The 18,744-nt window shown below is 42.0% G+C and overlaps 1 protein-coding gene across 2 annotated transcripts in view; it reads left to right on the top strand.

The window, feature by feature from the left end:
• The first annotated feature begins 22 nt into the window (after positions 1 to 22).
• Positions 23 to 18,744, top strand: part of LOC139414308 (draxin-B) — a 35,526-nt gene continuing 16,804 nt past the window's right edge. The window contains exons 1-4 of one of the 2 annotated variants that reach the window (XM_071162226.1): positions 23 to 182; positions 9,282 to 9,807; positions 10,830 to 10,972; positions 18,580 to 18,700. In XM_071162226.1, coding sequence (XP_071018327.1) covers positions 9,306 to 9,807; positions 10,830 to 10,972; positions 18,580 to 18,700 — 766 coding nt within the window. In that variant the 5' untranslated portion in view covers positions 23 to 182; positions 9,282 to 9,305. The remainder of the gene's footprint in view (positions 183 to 9,281; positions 9,808 to 10,829; positions 10,973 to 18,579; positions 18,701 to 18,744) is intronic. The other variant, XM_071162227.1, reaches the window with a different exon arrangement.

Here is an 18,744-nt window from a genome sequence, read left to right as displayed (position 1 = left end):
CTTCCAGCCAGTGACTCTCCTCATAAACCAAATTTAATCCCAACGATCAACACACCGACCGTGAACGGACCCCAAACAGACGGAATTTCAGTCCTGTGCGCTTTCACGGCCTACATCTCTCATCCCATATAAAACAATTACCTTTGCAATAATAGTCAACCTCAACGGATTAAGAAACGCGGGTGAGGTTATTTTTTCATTTTATTCAAGTGTTGAAACATGGCTATGTCGCAATAACGAAAAGCCAATCAAATGTGCCACATTTTGTGTCATTCATTTAGCTTATTCTTGCATTTTAGACTAAATATTGTAGCCTACTAAGTAGTGCATTTATAACACACACTGTTGTTGCTTCTAAAAAAGTTATATGAATGAAATCCACTGAGAAGGCAAGATATAAACCGTTGCGCCCAGTTATTATACATTTAAATAAATGTGAAATGGTATGCCTTTTTACTATGCACAATAGTACCTTCAATATTACTAATTACTTAATGCTAACTTTGATATCTGAACAAAAGTATGTTTCTATTTGGCACGGGGAAAATCATTCTGATTAGGGTATTATGCTTTCTGTATCAGGCAAATATCTCAAAGAATATTAATTATGTGAATATGTTATGATTACAATCATATATTGTGATCATGTCCTCTTGCCTGTACATCTTTGAGACTATACTCAATAATATTGGTATTACAAGGACTTAATTAGAGGGAGAGAAATATATATAATTTAGTTTGGGCGTCTCCATGTCAGATCATGCCTTTAAACGTGAATATAAAGCAGACACATCGGGTGTACAGTGTTTGTGGACTCAGCATTAACAAGTCTGTTAATTAAAACCAAGCCAATCAGCAGGAATGTGATCACAAGGAGGACTGTGGGTGCACTTGACTGTGAAGCTCCCAGCAGATCAAATTGGGGGCCACAGCCCAGTCTACAATCACTAATCAGAGAAAATGTATCAAAATAATAAGAAACCAAAGGACAATATTAATCGTGACTTTATGGTTCACTAACTAAAGCCTTATTTCACCTAAAAGTAATTCCCCCCATTCCACTTACATATATAACTTCTTATCATTATCACCCTCCCCATGTGTCCTCTGTGTTCCTCTGTGTAGTGGGTAGTCTATAAGTAGTGAGTTGTGCCATCATAGAAAATCTCCTCCACTATGGACTCCATTGGTGATCCACTAGTGTCCACCATCTCCATGTCCTATAATGAGTCTTCTGGTGTGAGATGCTGGTTCGAGGTTGATTCAGTCTGATTGGTTGTTGTTGTGTTTTGGTTGGCCAAGGAGTGTCTTTGTGGAACAGTGGACCCAGCTGGTCTCCTTATGTGCCACCAAATGAGAGCAAGATTCCACTGTCACTGTTCCAATTAACCCTCCCCTGGATATTCTCTCTTTATCTCTCTCTCTCCCCCCATCTCCCTACGTTCTCTTGGCCTACCACCCTTCTCTTCCTCTCAGTGTGATGTCTGTAGCTCTGTTCTCCTGGTGCTGTTTGTGTCTCAGCGTTGTTCAAACGCGTTTCTCTCTCTGCTCTGTGGGTGTCTGGAGGAGGTTGCCCCGCTGTGAGTGAATGTGCACTGAGCATGCTCTACTGGAAGATAAGGACTACATTGCGGGATGTCTCTGATATTGCTGTGCAACCGTGGCAATGTTCGATCTCGCCCAACATTAGAGGTGTATTCATCACGGAAACTGCTTATGAAGCAAACAGAAGCAAACAGACCAATACAAGAGTTTTTATATTGGACAAATTCAGAGCTGGAAAAAATGATGGTATGAAATCTCCAATATTGTTCTCCAGAGCGCTGAAGAATTCAGCACTCAGTGGTAATTGATTTGGTGGTTGAAATGCTACTGGCTGAAATGAACTTTCATAGCAGCTTTCCTGAAGTATTTGTTGAGAAATCAGATGGAAACTACCATGTCAGACTTGTAAAATGTTGGTAAATATTGAGAACCTTATGCCTTATGTGTTACACACATGGCAAACACCTGGCAAACAGTAAACTTTAATTGGATAATAGATCAATTAAGGCATACATTGTCCCTTAAATAAATTTGACAGATGATTGACAAATTAATCATTTTCTTGAGCATTCACTTAGAGGGTAGTGCGTACGGGGGGGGGGGGGGGGGGGTTATTGGCATTGTTCACTGGAGGAGCAAAGAAAGGATGGTAAAATTAGCCATGCATGTCTGATCTGTTTGGTGTGAAGTGTTCCTTCTGCTGTTCTTCATTGAGCCGTGTGTGATGGGGACAGGGACCAGAGTTCACCTGAGCCCTGCCACTCACTCCCTTCCTGATGCCTTCCCATTGTCCTCTCACTGTCATTGACTGGCTTAAATTAACCACATTACACGTAAGGCACACACTCAGCAACTTGACGGAACACTGCTAATCAGGTAAATAATCGAATAGAAATGGAAAAAGGAAGCCTCTGCTTTTAGACATGGGCCTGTAATCTCTTTATGTAAACCCAGAATGATTCCGGTGGTCTTGAGGTCTTTGTTTGGTTGTTCCTTGTGGCCTGGCTGGTTGCTATGACAGACAACAGGAAAGAAGCAGATGGCTTCTGGAGGCTTGTTGCTCAGCAGGTGAAATTATCAATGCGCATTAAATAGAGACCACTGCCAGACCAGTGCCTTGTGCCTCCACTGCTTTACTTTGCCTTGCTGCGTCCCTCACTACCACAGAAGCACACTTCAAACTATAATTTCAGCTGTGTCCATGATCTGCTGTTAGCTGGGCTTTTATGAAGCATGTCAGGGCCTGGTATCGCTGAGGACTGGTCGTAGAACCAGAGAGAATTCTCAGATCACATCAATAGTGTTTAATGAATCAGCCCCTCCAGAGGTGGCCCTTTACACTCTGCTGCTAGATTGTCCATCATCACTGGCCTGACTTCTGTCTGAACAGTCTAAATCATTTATATTGTTTTAACCCAGCTAGTGGCCTTCAACTGATGATATGCAGTCATTCTACAAAGTCTTCTAGGATCTGTGGCTTCTTATTCCTCGTTATTTCAATAGGTCATTTTTCTTGATCACAGCTTTCCATGTATATGAGGTGAAGGTACACTACATGTCCTACTCTTCCTCATGCTCTCTCAAAGCCCTCTCTGTCTTCAGAATCAAAGTTTCACACTCCTCCACTATCCAGCTAACCCTGCTAATGTGGCCCCTCAGGCCCGGCCACAGCCTCAGCGCCAGATGCTAACCCCTGCTGCGTCCTACCTATATCACACAGTGCTCTGTAATACACTGTTTGGTAGACTTCTAATCATCAGATGATGCTGAGAACTTCACCCCAGAGTATTCCATTACCACCCACATCCTGATTTTGTCAGGGGACCACCTTTTAGTGGCTACATGAAAGGGCCAAAGGAGAAGGGGTTTTGCTAGGCAGGGGTGCTTTGTGCCTCTCTGTGCCTCTCTGTCACCAACCAGCTACCTTTTAAGGCAACAGGACTATTCAGGCTGCGACAAGCAGTTCACTATGTTTCTATGAAGGCGTCACTTTTCTCATTGTGTGAGAGAGAAATCATTTTTGTGCCATAACATCAGACTGCTGCTCAGCCTCTGTCTGTGGCCCATTATCTGCACGCTCATTTCAAAGGGCTCAGTGATCTCCAAAATGAGTCTGGGCTCAGTCAATCCGTTTCCTGTGTATTTTGATTGTTTATTTATTTGGACTAGTTGGTTGGTTCGTTTTGGCAGCAAAGCCTCATGGAGCGCACTCCTCCAGAACTGAGCAGACTGACAAGTGAGTGTATTTTCTAGCGATGGCAGGTTTTCTGAGAAGTCTCCCTAAAAAATTCCCTCTGCCCTCCACCATAGCAGTAGTTTGTGTCAAATGTAGGGTTGCAAAGGGAGGGTATATTACTAGAAACGTTTGAAGTTTACCAGTAAACTAATTTAATTTTGGTATTTTTCAACGATGTTATATAATCTATTACATGACATCTAGTTGCCCTTTTGGGTACTTCAGATTATCACAGGCATCTGTAATGCTCTCTGGCCCTCTGTGTGGCCTTATCACATGTAAAATATATAAAATAATTAAATAAGACAATTTTAAAATGAAAAATAGAATGACAAATCTGTAAAACATTGTGCAAAATATAAACCATACATTTAGTGAATACCATTGGTGTTTAATATGAGGGTTTCAGCATAATTTTTTTATTTTTTTTATTATACATTTATTTTAGTATGTCTGTGTATTTGCTCTCAATGTTTTGGTGTCAAACCGATGGCAGTTGTGAAAAAAGTCAATAATTGGACGAGTTAAGAGTTAATACCATTGTTGATTAAATTATTTTTTCATACGTTAGACCATATGGTTCAAGAAAAAAATAGCCTATCTCCTAGAAACTCATATGGACAATATGGACACAGATAAAATACAGTACCAGTCAAAAGTTTGGTCACACCTACTCATTCAAGTGTTTAAAAAAAACAAACTATTTTCTACATTGTATGAAATTATAACTATGAAATGACACACATGGAATCATGTAGTAACCAAAAAAGTGTTAAACCAATCAAAGTATATTTTAGATTTCAGATTCTTCAAAGTATCCACCCTTTGCCTTGATGACAGCTTTGCACGCACTTGGCATTCTCTCATCCAGCTACACCTGGAATGCTTTTCCAACAGTCTTGAATTAGTTCCCACATATGCTGAGCACTGGCTGCTTTTCCTTCACTCTGCAGTCCAACTCATCCCAAACCACCTCAATTGGGTTGAGGTCGGGTGATTGTGGAGGCCAGATAATCTGATGCAGCACTCCATCACTCTCCTTCTTGGTCAAATAGCCCTTAAAAAGGGAAAGGGGGGATACCTAAGGCAGCAACCCACTGTTCCCAGGGCGCCGAAGACGTGGCTGTTGATTATGGCAGTACCTCTCTGATTCAGAGGGGTTGGGTTAAATGCGGAAGACACATTTCAGATGAATGCATTCAGTTGTACAACTGACTAGGTACACAGCCTAGAGGTGTGTTGGGTCATTGAAAAACAAATTATAGTCCCAATAAACTTAAAACAGATGGGATGGTGTTACCTCTGCTGCAGAGGATAAGTTCATTAGAGTTACCAGCCTCATAAATTGTAGCCCAAATAAAATGCTTCACAGAGTTCAAGTAACAGACCAATCTCAACATCAACTGTTCAGAGGAGACTGCGTGAATCAGTGCTTCATGGTCGAATTGCTGCAAAGAAACCACTACTAAAGGACACCAATAAGAATAATCAAATCAAATCAAAGTTTATTTGTCACATGCGCCGAATACAACAGCTGTAGTAGACCTTACAGTGCTTACTTACAGGCTCTAACCAATAGTGCAAAAAATTTGTTAGGTGAACAATAGGTAAGTAAAGAAATAAAACAACAGTAAAAAGACAGGCTATATACAGTAGCGAGGCTATTAAAGTAGCGAGGCTACATACAGACACCGGTTAGTCAGGCTGATTGAGGTAGTATGTACATGTAGATATGGTTAAAGTGACTATGCATATATGATGAACAGAGAGTAGCAGTAGTGTAAAAGAGGGGTTGGTGGGTGGCGGTACACAATGCAGATAGCCCGGTTAGCCAATGTGCGGAAGCACTGGTTGGTCGGCCCAATTGAGGTAGTATGTACATGAGTGTATAGTTAAAGTGACTATGCATATATGATAAACAGAGACTAGCAGCAGCGTAAAATGAGGGGTTGGGTTGGGGGTGGCACACAATGCAAATAGTCCAGGTAGCCATTTGATTACCTGTTCAGGAGTCTTATGGCTTGGGGGTAAAAAAAATGTTGAGAAGCCTTTTTGTCCTAGACTTGGCACTCCAGTAACACTTGCCATGCGGTAGTAGAGAGAACAGTCTATGACTGGGGTGGCTGGGGTCTTTGACAATTTTTAGGTCTTTCTCTGACACCGCCTGGTGTAGAGGTCCTGGATGGCAGGCAGCTTAGCTCCAGTGATGTACTGGGCCGTACGCACTACCCTCTGTAGTGCCTTGCGGTCAGAGGCCGAGCAATTGCCGTACCAGGCAGTGATGCAACCAGTCAAGTGGCTCTCAATGTTGCATCTGTAGAACCTTTTTGAGGATCTCAGGACCAATGCCAAATCTTTTTAGTTTCCTGAGGGGGAATAGGCTTTGTTGTGCCCTCTTCATGACTGTCTTGGTGTGTTTGAACCATTCTAGTTTGTTGTTGAAGTGTACACCAAGGAACTTGAAGCTCTCAACCTGCTCCACTGCAGCCCCGTCGATGAGAATGGGGGCGTCCTCAGTCCTCCTTTTCCTGTAGTCCACAATCATCTCCTTAGTCTTGGTTACGTTGAGGGATAGGTTGTTATTCTGGCACCACCCACCACAATGACCGAACACACCTACAGGCTCTGTAATGGCTATTTGACCAAGAATGAGAGTGTTGGAGTGTTGCATCAGATGACCTGCCTCCACAATCAAATTTAGATGGTTTGAGATGAGTTGGACAGCAGAGTGAAGGAAAAGCAGCCAACAAGTGCCCAGCATATGTGAGAACTCCTTCAAGACTGTTGGAAAAGCATTCCACGTGAAGCTGATTGAGAGAATGCAAGAGTGTGCAAAGCTGTCATCAAGGCAAAGAGTGGCTACCTTGAAGAATTTGTTTTGTTGATTTTTTTTTTTGAATTTGTTGATTCCATATGTATTATTTCATAGTTTTGATGTCTTCACTATTATTATACAATGTACAAAATAGAAAAAATAAAGAAAAACCCTTGAATGAGTAGGTGTGTCCAAACTTTTGACCAGTAGTGTATATATACAGTATTTGTTTTAAGTTATTTCAAGTATAAATGACCAAAGTTATGATAGATTGCTATAGATTTTCTGTTAATTGCCAAAATTACTGAAGATTCTGGTAACTTTGGTAAATTCCCGGTAGCTTTGCCACGCTAGTCATATGTACAGGGCTGGAAAATGTGATCAAGCCTGACCAAACACTTTATGTGGGATATAGCACACTGCCTCTCTCTCAGACACACACTGTAAGGTTGGAGAAGATAAAGGTCTCACCTCAGCAACTACAGTCCCACTGTTTTTTGCAAACTGCACAGCTGGTGGAACTCCCTCCCAGAGATGGGCAGGAGAAAGCAGTTTGTGTCTAATCCCCCAGCAGGTCTGCCTGCAATAGCACCACAAATTTCCCTGGACAGCAGTTGCTTCCCCTCCTCCCCATAACGCAATCTCCTAGTCCTGGCCCATTTTTAGAAGCACCTAAATAACCCACTGTAAACCTCAGGGTGGGGTGTTTGAAAGTGTGTGTGTGTGTGTGTGTGTGTGTGTGTGTGTGTGTGTGTGTGATGATGATGGAGGCAAGGCTATCGACCCACAACACCCCAGCAGCAGTGGCTCAATACTTCTTCCCGATCGATTTTCTGTATGGGTCACAAGCCGTCCGTCTTTAACATAAAATACTGGCCTGCAGGGGCATTGCAGTCATTCTGCATTGCCAGGGCGATGGACGGTCCCGACCCATCAGAGAAGAACAGAAAGCCCACCATGTTCTTTTAATAAACAACCCAAATGAACCCACATGAACTAGACCAGGGGGTTAGAAACAGCAAACAGGGACATTTTATTAGGATATCCTGAGTTGAATACAAATTAAGTTGGTCAGTTAGTGATTATTAATCCTGAGGATTCCTTGAGCCCCATACCAACCCAGCGAACATTACTCCATTGGCCCCGTGTGGTTATTCGGTGGGCAAGGTGGGCACGGGCTAGCCGACATCAAGCCCAACACAGGCTAGCCTAGCACGGGCTAGCCCACAGCAATAGCACATCAGCCCAAAACGGGCTAGCCCAGCATAGACTAGCCTACATCAAGCCCACACCAGCCTGCCACAGGCTAGCCCACAACAAGCCCAACAAAGGCTAGCCCACACCAATCCCACATCAGTCCAATATGGGCCAGCTCACACAAAGCCCAACAGGGGCTAGCCCACACCAAGCCCACATGAGCCTAACAGAGACTAGCCTACACCAGCCCAACACAGGCTAGCCCACATCAATCCTACATCAGCCCAACTTGGGCCAGCCCATACCAAGCCCAACATGGGCTACCCCACGCCCAGCACAGGCTAGCCCACATCAAGCCCAGCACGAGCCATCCCAATTTGAATATTTGGGGGGTGGTTTGCACACAGTTCTTTTTGTGCAACCGTTACTGGCGTTGTTCTGTTGTTTGATGACCAAATTGTTTTTATCTTCTACACTGCCATTGATGACGTCTTTAAAAAATACTTAAGTACATGTGACACAGGAGAAAGGTAACAGTTTCTCTTGTTTGAAAATATATGTATGATAGTAACAACAGCATTGTTTTTCTGATACAATGTGTCACGTTCCCTAAAAACCTTTAAGGCTTAAATTGTGCAATCTATGCATTGAATTACATTTTTATAAATAAATTATGAATTCCTATCAAATAGCAAAGGCGCATTGGCCCCGGGTGGGCAGCCTACGTGGGGCCAATATTTTAGCCCACATTGTGAGAATGTTTGCTTATTTCAGGCAAGGTGAGGGCTGCCCTCACCACATATGGGATGTCCACACTGGGCAAATGCTTTGGGGGCCAATGTGGAGCCAATGAGCAAAGGCAGCCTATATGGGTCCAATATTTTTGCCTGCATTGGGCCCATATCATGCCAATATGGGCATGTTTGCTGGGAATATTTCCAGACAGACAGGGAAAGACATTTACAACACAAGCACTAAGGGGCTGCCTGTCTCTGTCTTTATAGGCTCCTAAAGAGCCACTGCGGCTTGAGAGGGTAGCCCGAGAGGCTGACGATTACTGCCAGGACTGATGAGTACTGCTGTAGCACAGCATCAGGGATGGGGTGAAGGGGTGAGTAGGCTATGATATGGTGGAACTGAGTGCTTCTGGGAAAAGAGAACAAGGGAACAACATGGGTACTGTCTGGGGACTTCAGAAGATGATAGTGTGGCTGCCTGGTGATGGACTTCATGGCAGAGGTTTAAAGCCACAGACAGTCCAGAGCGATAACACACCAATCAGTTTCACCCAAGAAAATACTCTGTTTTGTAGGGATTTTTTAAAAACATGATGAGGAAGAGCCTAGTTTATCTACATGTATTTGAATGAACTCTGGAAGTCCAAAGCGTGTCTGCGGCATCATACTGTAGCTGCTCCTGCCCATCTCTTTTCTTGAGTAAAACATAGAATATAGAACGAGTGTACTGAAATATGTTGTATTTTTCCAGCAGGTGGCACTGTACTTATAGGTGATGGCTTCCTCTTGGTGTCTGCCTCTGGCTCTCCTGGTCTCCAATCTGGTCATTTCACACAGCACCGAGCCCCGCTCCACACACGCCAAGAGGAGATTGGCACAGCCCTCACCAGGCAATGGCAATGCCCTCCAGTACCCTGAGCAGGGCTTCCAGAGCCATGGGCACGGGAACGGCAGGGAGCGTGGAGGGGGGCATGGGGGCCAAGGGGCCCACAGTGCCAAAGCCAATACTGGGGCTGGGCTCCTCTCCCGCAGTCCCCTGCACCCCGCAGCTCGGCATGAGGATGATGGGACAGGTCTGGATGGCCTGAGCCCGGTGAGACTGGAGATGGGCCCTGGGGGCAGGGAGAGGGAGAATGGTCGCGGAGGCATCAGGAACCCATCTCATGCTCGGGACAACCACCCTCTGGGGCCACACAAGGGAAAAGAACAGGGACATGGGCACCACTTTGATCACAGGAGACATGGAGGTCGGAGAGACAAGGGTCGGCACACTAAAGGTGAGTCCCCAAAGGATCTAGGGTTATCAAATGAGCCGTAACCCTGCAACTGGCTTCAAGTGGCCAAAAGACCTCCTACTGCTATCTAGTGCAGGGGTCCTCAGACTTGAGGTACTACAGGGGGTCTGCGGACAGATCTCCAAATTAGTATTAATATGATTATTACATTATTTATTTTTTCTTGAATATTACAAAAAAAATGACATATTTAATTAACACATTTTGGCCAAGGGATTCATGGAATGAGTTTCATGGCAAAATTTGTACAATTGCAGGATATTAGCTTCAAAGCTGCAGCAACAACAAATCTCTCTGCCCAATGATAAAATGTGTAGAATAATAGGAAATTAGCTTTAAAACTGTAACATTTTCTCTCAGATGCCAAGCATCTGAAGTCAACATGGGCCAGGATCCCTGTGGAACACTTTCGACACCTTGTAGAGTCCATGCCCCAACGAATTAAGGCTGTCCTAAAGGCAAAAGGGGGTGCAACTCAATATAAGGACGGTGTTCCTAATGTTTTGTTCACTCCGTGTATTTACATCATTGGATAGCTCGAGACGTCAGCTTTCTCATCATATGTATATCATTCCTGTAAGACGAAAAATTAAGGCATTGTCCATTGTACAAGCCTTGCACTTTTAAAATGTCTGTGTCCCTATGGGAATTTGTTTAAAATATTACAATGTCAGTTTCTTGGAGGCCTGCTCAGTTTTCTTGGGCTCTGTAATATAAAAATAAATCTGGATCGCACCGTTTTTACCTTTCTAACAGTACTAAACATATGTTTGTAGGACTTATAGTTTTGAAACAGAAATGTTCTTAATTAGGGTAGTATACAATATTATGCGTAGTTTAGAGAACGCCACCAGAGGGCATCAGAGTTTAAGAGGTCTGAAGTTGACCTTATACTTTTAAAAAAACTGAATTTTCTTGTCAACAATCTGGTTAAGTGGATATGATAATGTATGGTCTGTCCTCTCCTCCCCAACCCCTGTTCTGTCCATCCATCCTTCCTATAGGGTTCCTCCCTGAGCCTGAGCTGGACTCTAGTCTGAAGGAGGGATCTGTCTCCTCCACCAACTTTGGCTCCGGCTCCTCTGCGGTTACCACGGTGATGAGCAAGCATCCCCCAACTCTGCCCCCAGCCTCCACCAAACCCAAGGTACCCCATAAAGACATATGACTGCTTATTCAAAACAACATTGTCTATTGTAATTAAGTGTTGTAGGAGAGCTATTCATGGTAAAGAAAGAGTGACTGTATTTCCTATTTGGAAATACCTAGGCTCTGTAATGGGCTTAATGTATCACATAGCTCATTACTCATCTCAGAGAAATGAGTAGACAGGATTTTTAAATTACCTATCATTTTTCCTTCACTTTCTCCCAGCATGCTGCCTGCCATCACAATGATCACTCACACAGGTAGATAGATAGATACCTTCTCTGCTTCTCACACAGACAAATACTCTCCCTCTTCTATCCTCCCTCTATTTTTCTCAGGATGCTATTAAATCACCAACACACTCATCAGACTGGCAAATAACAGTACTCAGCCTGTGTTGAGGTCTGACTCTTACTCCAGGCTGTTTTTCTGTGGTGTCTGTCTCAGGTCCATAGTTCCATAGTTACTGTAGCCCTGTCTGGCTTTACTGGGCTCTGAGTGTTTGATGTCTAAACTGTCTGACTGCTTGGTATGCTGTTTACAAGCTGCCAGAGAGCCTTGGATATTGTGTGCATGTCTTTATTCAGGAGCTGTCAGATATCGGCCTGCAGTGGAAATTATAGCCTTGCTTGGAGTGGTCCTGGGTTCATTGACACCGGGACGCTGTGAGCGTTCTTAATTAATGTTTGATTTTGGCTGATGGCTAAATGAACAGCCAGGTACTAGTATCCCACCGCCATTCATCTAGTTGATGTTTCTCAATGTTTCCTCTGGGTGACACAGAATGAGCTGGGATCAATGTGCACAAAGAGTCTGGTTGGCACAGACCCTTATTTCCTGATAGATGATTTTCTCAGGTCCTGTCTCTCTAGACATCCCCAGGAGACCTCTCAATGTCATATTGACTTCATTATAACCTGCTATTATTTTGTCAACACAGTCCAGAGGTCCAGAGGAAAGGAGTTATGTAAAGAGCTTTGCTAAACTTTATGACATATCGGTTTTGGCTAAGTAGTCCCCTGAGGAGTTGTTTTATTCTGCTTATTCTGCTTAAATTGCTTTGATTCAAGGTGTGATATTGAAGGACATTGACGTACCGGTAAAATCACAGCTGTGTGAAAGTGATTCACAGGCCTTCTCCTCTGACAAGTAGTAACACTCTACCATACGATGTTTAGTATGATGTATGTATGCTGCCTCAGGGCTATAAACAGTGTAGTGTGCAGCCATGTCCTCCGAAACCCACTGATTGCCTGTAAGGGAATACCCCCCTGAATTGTACAAAAATGAATGGCAAGATATTGGCATTGGACAAACCATGTACACGATGTCCAATACCACCCAAAGCGGCGTTGATTCGTGCAAAGTATATGGCAAATGCCATATGGCAATTGCCAATTGTAACACCTCAAAAATCCAACGGGGGCGAGTGCGCTCGACCGGGGTTTTTCATGTTGGAAATGCAACCCAAGTCAACATCCAAAAGAAAATTTTTGAAAAAAGGATATTTTTTTCAAAAACTTTTCACCCCTTAAAAAAGTGCTTTCTGGGCCTTTTTTCGAAATTCTTTCGCTTTTTCTGTCAATTACACATGTGTAAGAACTGTATGAATATACTTTTGTCCAATTTTGATATAATTTTTTTTTTTTTTTAATTACATGCGCATAAGGCATATGTTTTGTCCATTTGCAATATGATTTCATAGGAAGTCAAAAGTCAAAAGTCAAAAATGTCAAAATTTGGTAAAAAACTTCACACATCCTTAAAAAAGTGCTTTCTGGATCGTTTTTCAAAATTCTTTCAATTTTTATGTCAATTACACATGTATGAGAACTTTATCAACATACTTTAGTCATACTTTATTATCATTTTTTTTTTATATTTTTTTTTACTTGTGCATAAGGCATATGTTTTGTCCATTTGCAATATGATTTAATAGGATGTCAAAAGTCGAAAATTTGATTTTTTTTTTAAACTTTAAAAACTAAAAAAAGTGCTTTCTGGACCGTTTTTCGAAATTGTTTCGATTTTAAGACAATTAATCATGTGTAAGAAGTGTATGAATATACTTTTGTAAAATGTTATTATCATAATTTTATTTTTTTTACTTGTGCATAAGGAATATGATTTGTCCATTTGCAATATGATTTCATAGGAAGTCAAAAGTCAAAGTCAAAAGTCAATTTTTTTGGGGGCCAAAATTGACTGAACTGATGAACTCGGGACGGCCGGGCAGTGATAGTTGTTCATTTCCATCACTCGTTGTGTTGATTTCATCATGTCCATTTGCAATATGTTTTTTCACTATAGAATCATATTGCAAATGCGCGTGCAACTGGTAACCGGGAAAAAAAAAAGATGATTTCATTATGTCCATTTGTTTATGTTTCCTTACTTTTTCAAAGTCACTGTGCATTTGCAATATGTTTTACCATCACGAATTTGTCATGCTCAAAATTCAAACTATACTTTGCTCAAACTATACCTTTGTCAACTTGTATTATCATATTTTTTTTTTGTTTTACTTGTGCATAAGGCATATGTTTTGTCCATTTGCAATATGATGTCATAGGAAGTCAAAAGTCAAAGTCAAAAGTAACGATTTTCCTCCGTGCAACTGGTGATCTGAAATGTGCAACTGGTGATCTGAAATGTGCAACTGGTGATCTGAAATGTGCAACTGGTAACCCCAAAAAAAATAATTGGATTCTATGTTTCCTTACTTTTTCAAAGTCACTGTGCATTTGCAATATGTTTTAATGGGCAGGTACCATCACGAATTTGTCATGCTATAAAAATCCTGCAGGAATGTGAAATTGACTGGCCCGATGAACTCGGGATGGCTTTGCAGTGATTCTGGGTCATCTCAATCGCTCGTTTGGGTTGATTTCAGAATGTCGCTTTTGGTGATGTTTTTTCACTATAGAATCATATTGCAAATGCACGTGCAACTGGTCACCCAAAAAAAAAAATGTTGGATTTTTTTTGTTTATGTTTCCTTACTTTTTCAAAGTCACTGTGCATTTGCAATATGTTTCAATGGGCAGGTACCATCACGAATTGGTCATGCTATAAAAATCCTGCAGGAATGTGAAATTGACTACCCCGATGAACTCGGGATGGCTTTGCAGTGATTCTGGGTCATCTCAATGGCTCGTTTGGGTTGATTTCAGAATGTCGCTTTTGGTGATGTTTTTTCACTATAGAATCATATTGCAAATGCACGTGCAACTGGTCAACCAAAAAAAAAATGTTTTGATTTTTTTTGTTTATGTTTCCTTACTTTTTCAAAGTCACTGTGCATTTGCAATATGTTTTTTCACTATAGAATCATATTGCAAATGAACGTGCAACTGGTCACCCAAAAATAAAAATTTTGGATTTTTTTTGTTTATGTTTCCTTACTTTTTCAAAGTCACTGTGCATTTGCAATATGTTTTTTCACTATAGAATCATATTGCAAATGCACGTGCAACTGGTCACCCAAAAATAAACATTTTGGATTTTTTTTGTTTATGTTTCCTTACTTTTTCAAAGTCACTGTGCATTTGCAATATGTTTTTTCACTATAGAATCATATTGCAAATGCACGTGCAACTGGTCACCCCCCCCAAAAAAAATTTGATTTTTTTTGTTTATGTTTCCTTACTTTTTCAAAGTCACTGTGCATTTGCAATATGTTTTTTCACTATAGAATCATATTGCAAATGCACGTGCAACTGGTCATCCCCCCCAAAAAAATTTAGATTTTTTTGGTTTATTTTTCCTTACTTTTTCAAAGTCACTGTGCATTTGCAATATGTTTTTTCACTATAGAATCATATTGCAAATGCACGTGCAACTGGTCACCCAAAAATAAAAAAATGTTGTTTATGTTTCCTTACTTTTTTAAAGTCACTGTGCATTTGCAATATGTTTTTTCACTATAGAATCATATTGCAAATGCACGTGCAACTGGTCATCCCCCCCAAAAAATTTTAGATTTTTTTTGTTTATTTTTCCTTACTTTTTCAAAGTCACTGTGCATTTGCAATATGTTTTTTCACTATAGAATCATATTGCAAATGCACGTGCAACTGGTCATCCCCCCCAAAAAATTTTAGATTTTTTTTGTTTATTTTTCCTTACTTTTTCAAAGTCACTGTGCATTTGCAATATGTTTTTTCACTATAGAATCATATTGCAAATGCACGTGCAACTGGTCACCCAAAAATAAAAAAAATGGATTTTTTTTGTTTATGTTTCCTTACTTTTTCAAAGTCACTGTGCATTTGCAATATGTTTCAATGGGCAGGTACCATCACGAATTGGTCATGCTATAAAAATCCTGCAGGAATGTGAAATTGACTGGCCCGATGAACTCGGGATGGCTTTGCAGTGATTCTGGTTCATCTCAATCGCTCGTTAGGGTTGATTTCAGAATGTCGCTTTTGGTGATGGTACCTCACTGTTTAAACATATTGCAAATGTACAAGAGTCAAGTGGACAAGAGTCCATCAGTCAATTAGATATCATTCTGACACCAAACTGATACAAACTGACACCAAACCCACTTTTTCCAACTCGTTTAGTAGCCAACTATTACATACTTCAGAGCTGGCCCAAAATTCACAACGCCTTGGGTTCAAACCATAAAAAAACCATAAAACACGTAGTTACGTTCTAGCTGCGGGTCCATTTCTTAAGTTATGTGTTGGCCTAGCTGAGGCGACCCCGAATCCCAAGTTTCGGCTCGATAGGTCATTTGGTGTCCGAGAAAAACCCTAATTGGTGCTGAAAATCCACTTTTTTCCATGCCTTGCTACGGGGTCCTTGAACGAGCTATCGGACAGAAACGTTGGGGTCCGTCTCTATGGGCCGAGCCGGTTTCAATGCACCTAGCCTTGCGTCTCTGAGACTTTTCTAAACGTCGTCATTTTTGTGATGGTCAAAATGAATTGAAGGTATTGCAAATGTACGAGGCTGTTTCTCGGTCCGAGAACCGTCTAGAGCCACGTAACTCACCACGCACCATCGACCGGAGGTCTAGAACAGGTTTCTAAAGTTTCGGAACTCTAGGTCTGACGGTTCTTTTTTAGCTCCAACAAAGCTAACTATTGCAGCCACTGTCTGTCTCTACGCACCCCAATACGTCCCTCCATCCAAGTTGTGTTTTAGTGTGATTTTTTTTTCCTTTGATTTTTTTTGGGAAAAATGACTGATTTACAGTTCATGGGGGTTGCCTAATCACACATATGAAGTTTTGGAAAGATCAGACTTTTTTAACCCCTCGAAACAGCCCCTGAGACACCAATTATGGCACTTCCGGTTGGCACAGGAAGCTATAAATCAACACATATCCTCATTGGGGTATGCTGTTACAGAATCCTGAGTTTTAAGTCCTTACGTTTAGAACTGACTGATTTACACAGGGTTGAATGCACTATGTCTCTCAAACTGCAGGCAGGGTATGGGTAAACACTTTTAGGGGCATTTTAACCACTTCCGGTTGGTCCAGGAAGCTCAGAATCAACACAGGTAGACCTCATAGTGGCCTGATGGACTGGTACCGAAGACCGGTTCATACGGCATTCATAACCCATATAGACTTCAGGTTGAAATTAGGGGTGCAGGCAATGTATTCCTATGGGGAGAGATGACACTGTAATCTGTGAGATCAAAAAACACTGTTTTACTGTTAAGGGTTAATGCCACACGGTCAAGGTTAGGCTTGCACGGATCGGGAGGACCTTAGGAACATTCATGTGGTGGAATTTTTCTTCTCACCTAAACGGTTCTCTCACTGTCACTCAAAAGCAAATGACATTGTGGGGCAGGCTTCATTTTGGGCCTACTTTTCTAATGGTCGTTGCGCTTAGACCGAGCGAGCTACGGTCAAGCGGGATAGCTCGTTGAACTCAGCACAGTCTGGAGACTATGGTGATGCCATTTTTTGTGTTGATTTCAGAATGCCATTTTGGTGATGGTCCCTCTCCGTTTAAACATATTGCAAATGCACAAAAGTCAACTAGCAAGTCAGTGTCCATCAGTCAATTAGATGTCATTATGACACCAAACCCACTTTTTACTACTCATTTAGAAGCCAACTATCACATATGTCAGAGCAGTCCCATAATTCACAGCGCCTTTAGTTTAAAACATAATAAAAAGGTAAAACACATAGTTACGTTCTAGCTGCGGGTCCAGTTCGGACATTATGTGAAGTCCTATGTGAGGCGACCCCGAATCCCGAGTTTCGGCTCGATAGGTCATTTGGCGTCCGAGAAAAACCCTAATTGGTGCTGAAAATCCACTTTTTTCCATGCCTTGCTACGGGGTCCTTGAACGAGCTATCGGACAGAAACGTTGGGGTCCGTCTCTATGGGCCGAGCCGGTTTCAATGCACCTAGCCTTGCGTCTCTGAGACTTTTCTAAACGTCGTCATTTTCGTAATGGTCAAAATGAATTGAAGGTATTGCAAATGTACGAGGCTGTTTCTCGGTCCGAGAACCGTCTAGAGCCACGTAACTCACCACGTACCATCGACCGGAGGTCTAGAACAGGTTTCTAAAGTTTCGGAACTCTAGGTCTGACGGTTCTTTTTTAGCTCCAACAAAGCTAACTATTGCAGCCACTGTCTGTCTCTACGCACCCCAATACGTCCCTCCATCCAAGTTGTGTTTTAGTGTGATTTTTATATCCTCATTGGGGTATGCTTTTACAGAATCCTGAGTTTTAAGTCTTTACGTTAAGAACTGAGTTATTTACGGAGGGTTTAGTATGTGTGTGTTATTTCAGAAAATCATAGAAAATCACAGAAATCTCGCAGAGCTCCGCAGCACACTTTAAAAAGATTCGTATGAACACCCTGCAACTGGATCTGTAACCGTTGAAAAAAAAAAACGCCTATTTGTGACCATCGCCAAGTTGTCATTGTTCCGTTTCTCTTAAATGACGATAGATAAATGGCTGGTTCTTTTTTTATTGACACCGGAGGCTCCTTGACTTTGACCTGAAGTGGAAAAATAATTTCTCTATTTCCATTTAGGACCTTTAATCCCAGAAAAACGGCCATAACTCAAAAACCGTTGAGGCCTAGACGCCATCTTGTTCGGGGCCAACTGCCCATTATGCCAAACCTACGCTCACCAAGTTTCGGCTTCGAAATATTTTCCGTTTTCGAGATAAGGCCCCGTCGTGATTCGTGATGTTTTGCCAAATTGCCATATGATTCCGTATGCCCTCTTGTGGGAAATTCCGGGATAGCGGAAAAACGGTCAAAAACTTGTTTATTTTATAAAACGGAAACCGAATGTCCGACAAAGTTAATTTGATGACTTCCCGGTAGGTCTGGCCCTACCGCACGGCCCGACGCCGACCGCGAATTTTACAAACGTTTTCGGACGTCTAGTAAGGGACCGTACATTTGCAATATGGACTTTCTCACTGATCATACACGAAATGCCGAAATGTTCCCTTAAGGTATGTAAAGCACTCTGGGCTGTGAAGTCCTGAGTGTCCACAACTAACAGGCCATTTTATGGACCAGGTGTCTGTTCACCTCAACTACGGGAATGTAGTTATAGACCACTGAAGTGTGGCTATAATATTCTCTCTGCATTACAGAAGTCAGGCCGGGGGAAAGTGCAAGGAGAGGTGATGCCCACTCTGGATATGACGCTGTTTGACTGGACGGACTACGAGGACATGAAGCCAGTGGATGCCTGGCCTTCTTCCAGGAAGAAAGGTTAGCACTTTATTCAAATACACATTTAGTCATCTCAGTTTGAG

The sequence above is a fragment of the Oncorhynchus clarkii genome, chromosome 7 (assembly GCF_045791955.1).
Source record: "Oncorhynchus clarkii lewisi isolate Uvic-CL-2024 chromosome 7, UVic_Ocla_1.0, whole genome shotgun sequence".
Lineage (NCBI taxonomy): Eukaryota > Metazoa > Chordata > Actinopteri > Salmoniformes > Salmonidae > Oncorhynchus > Oncorhynchus clarkii.
This window is presented reverse-complemented; position numbering and strand designations above follow the sequence as displayed.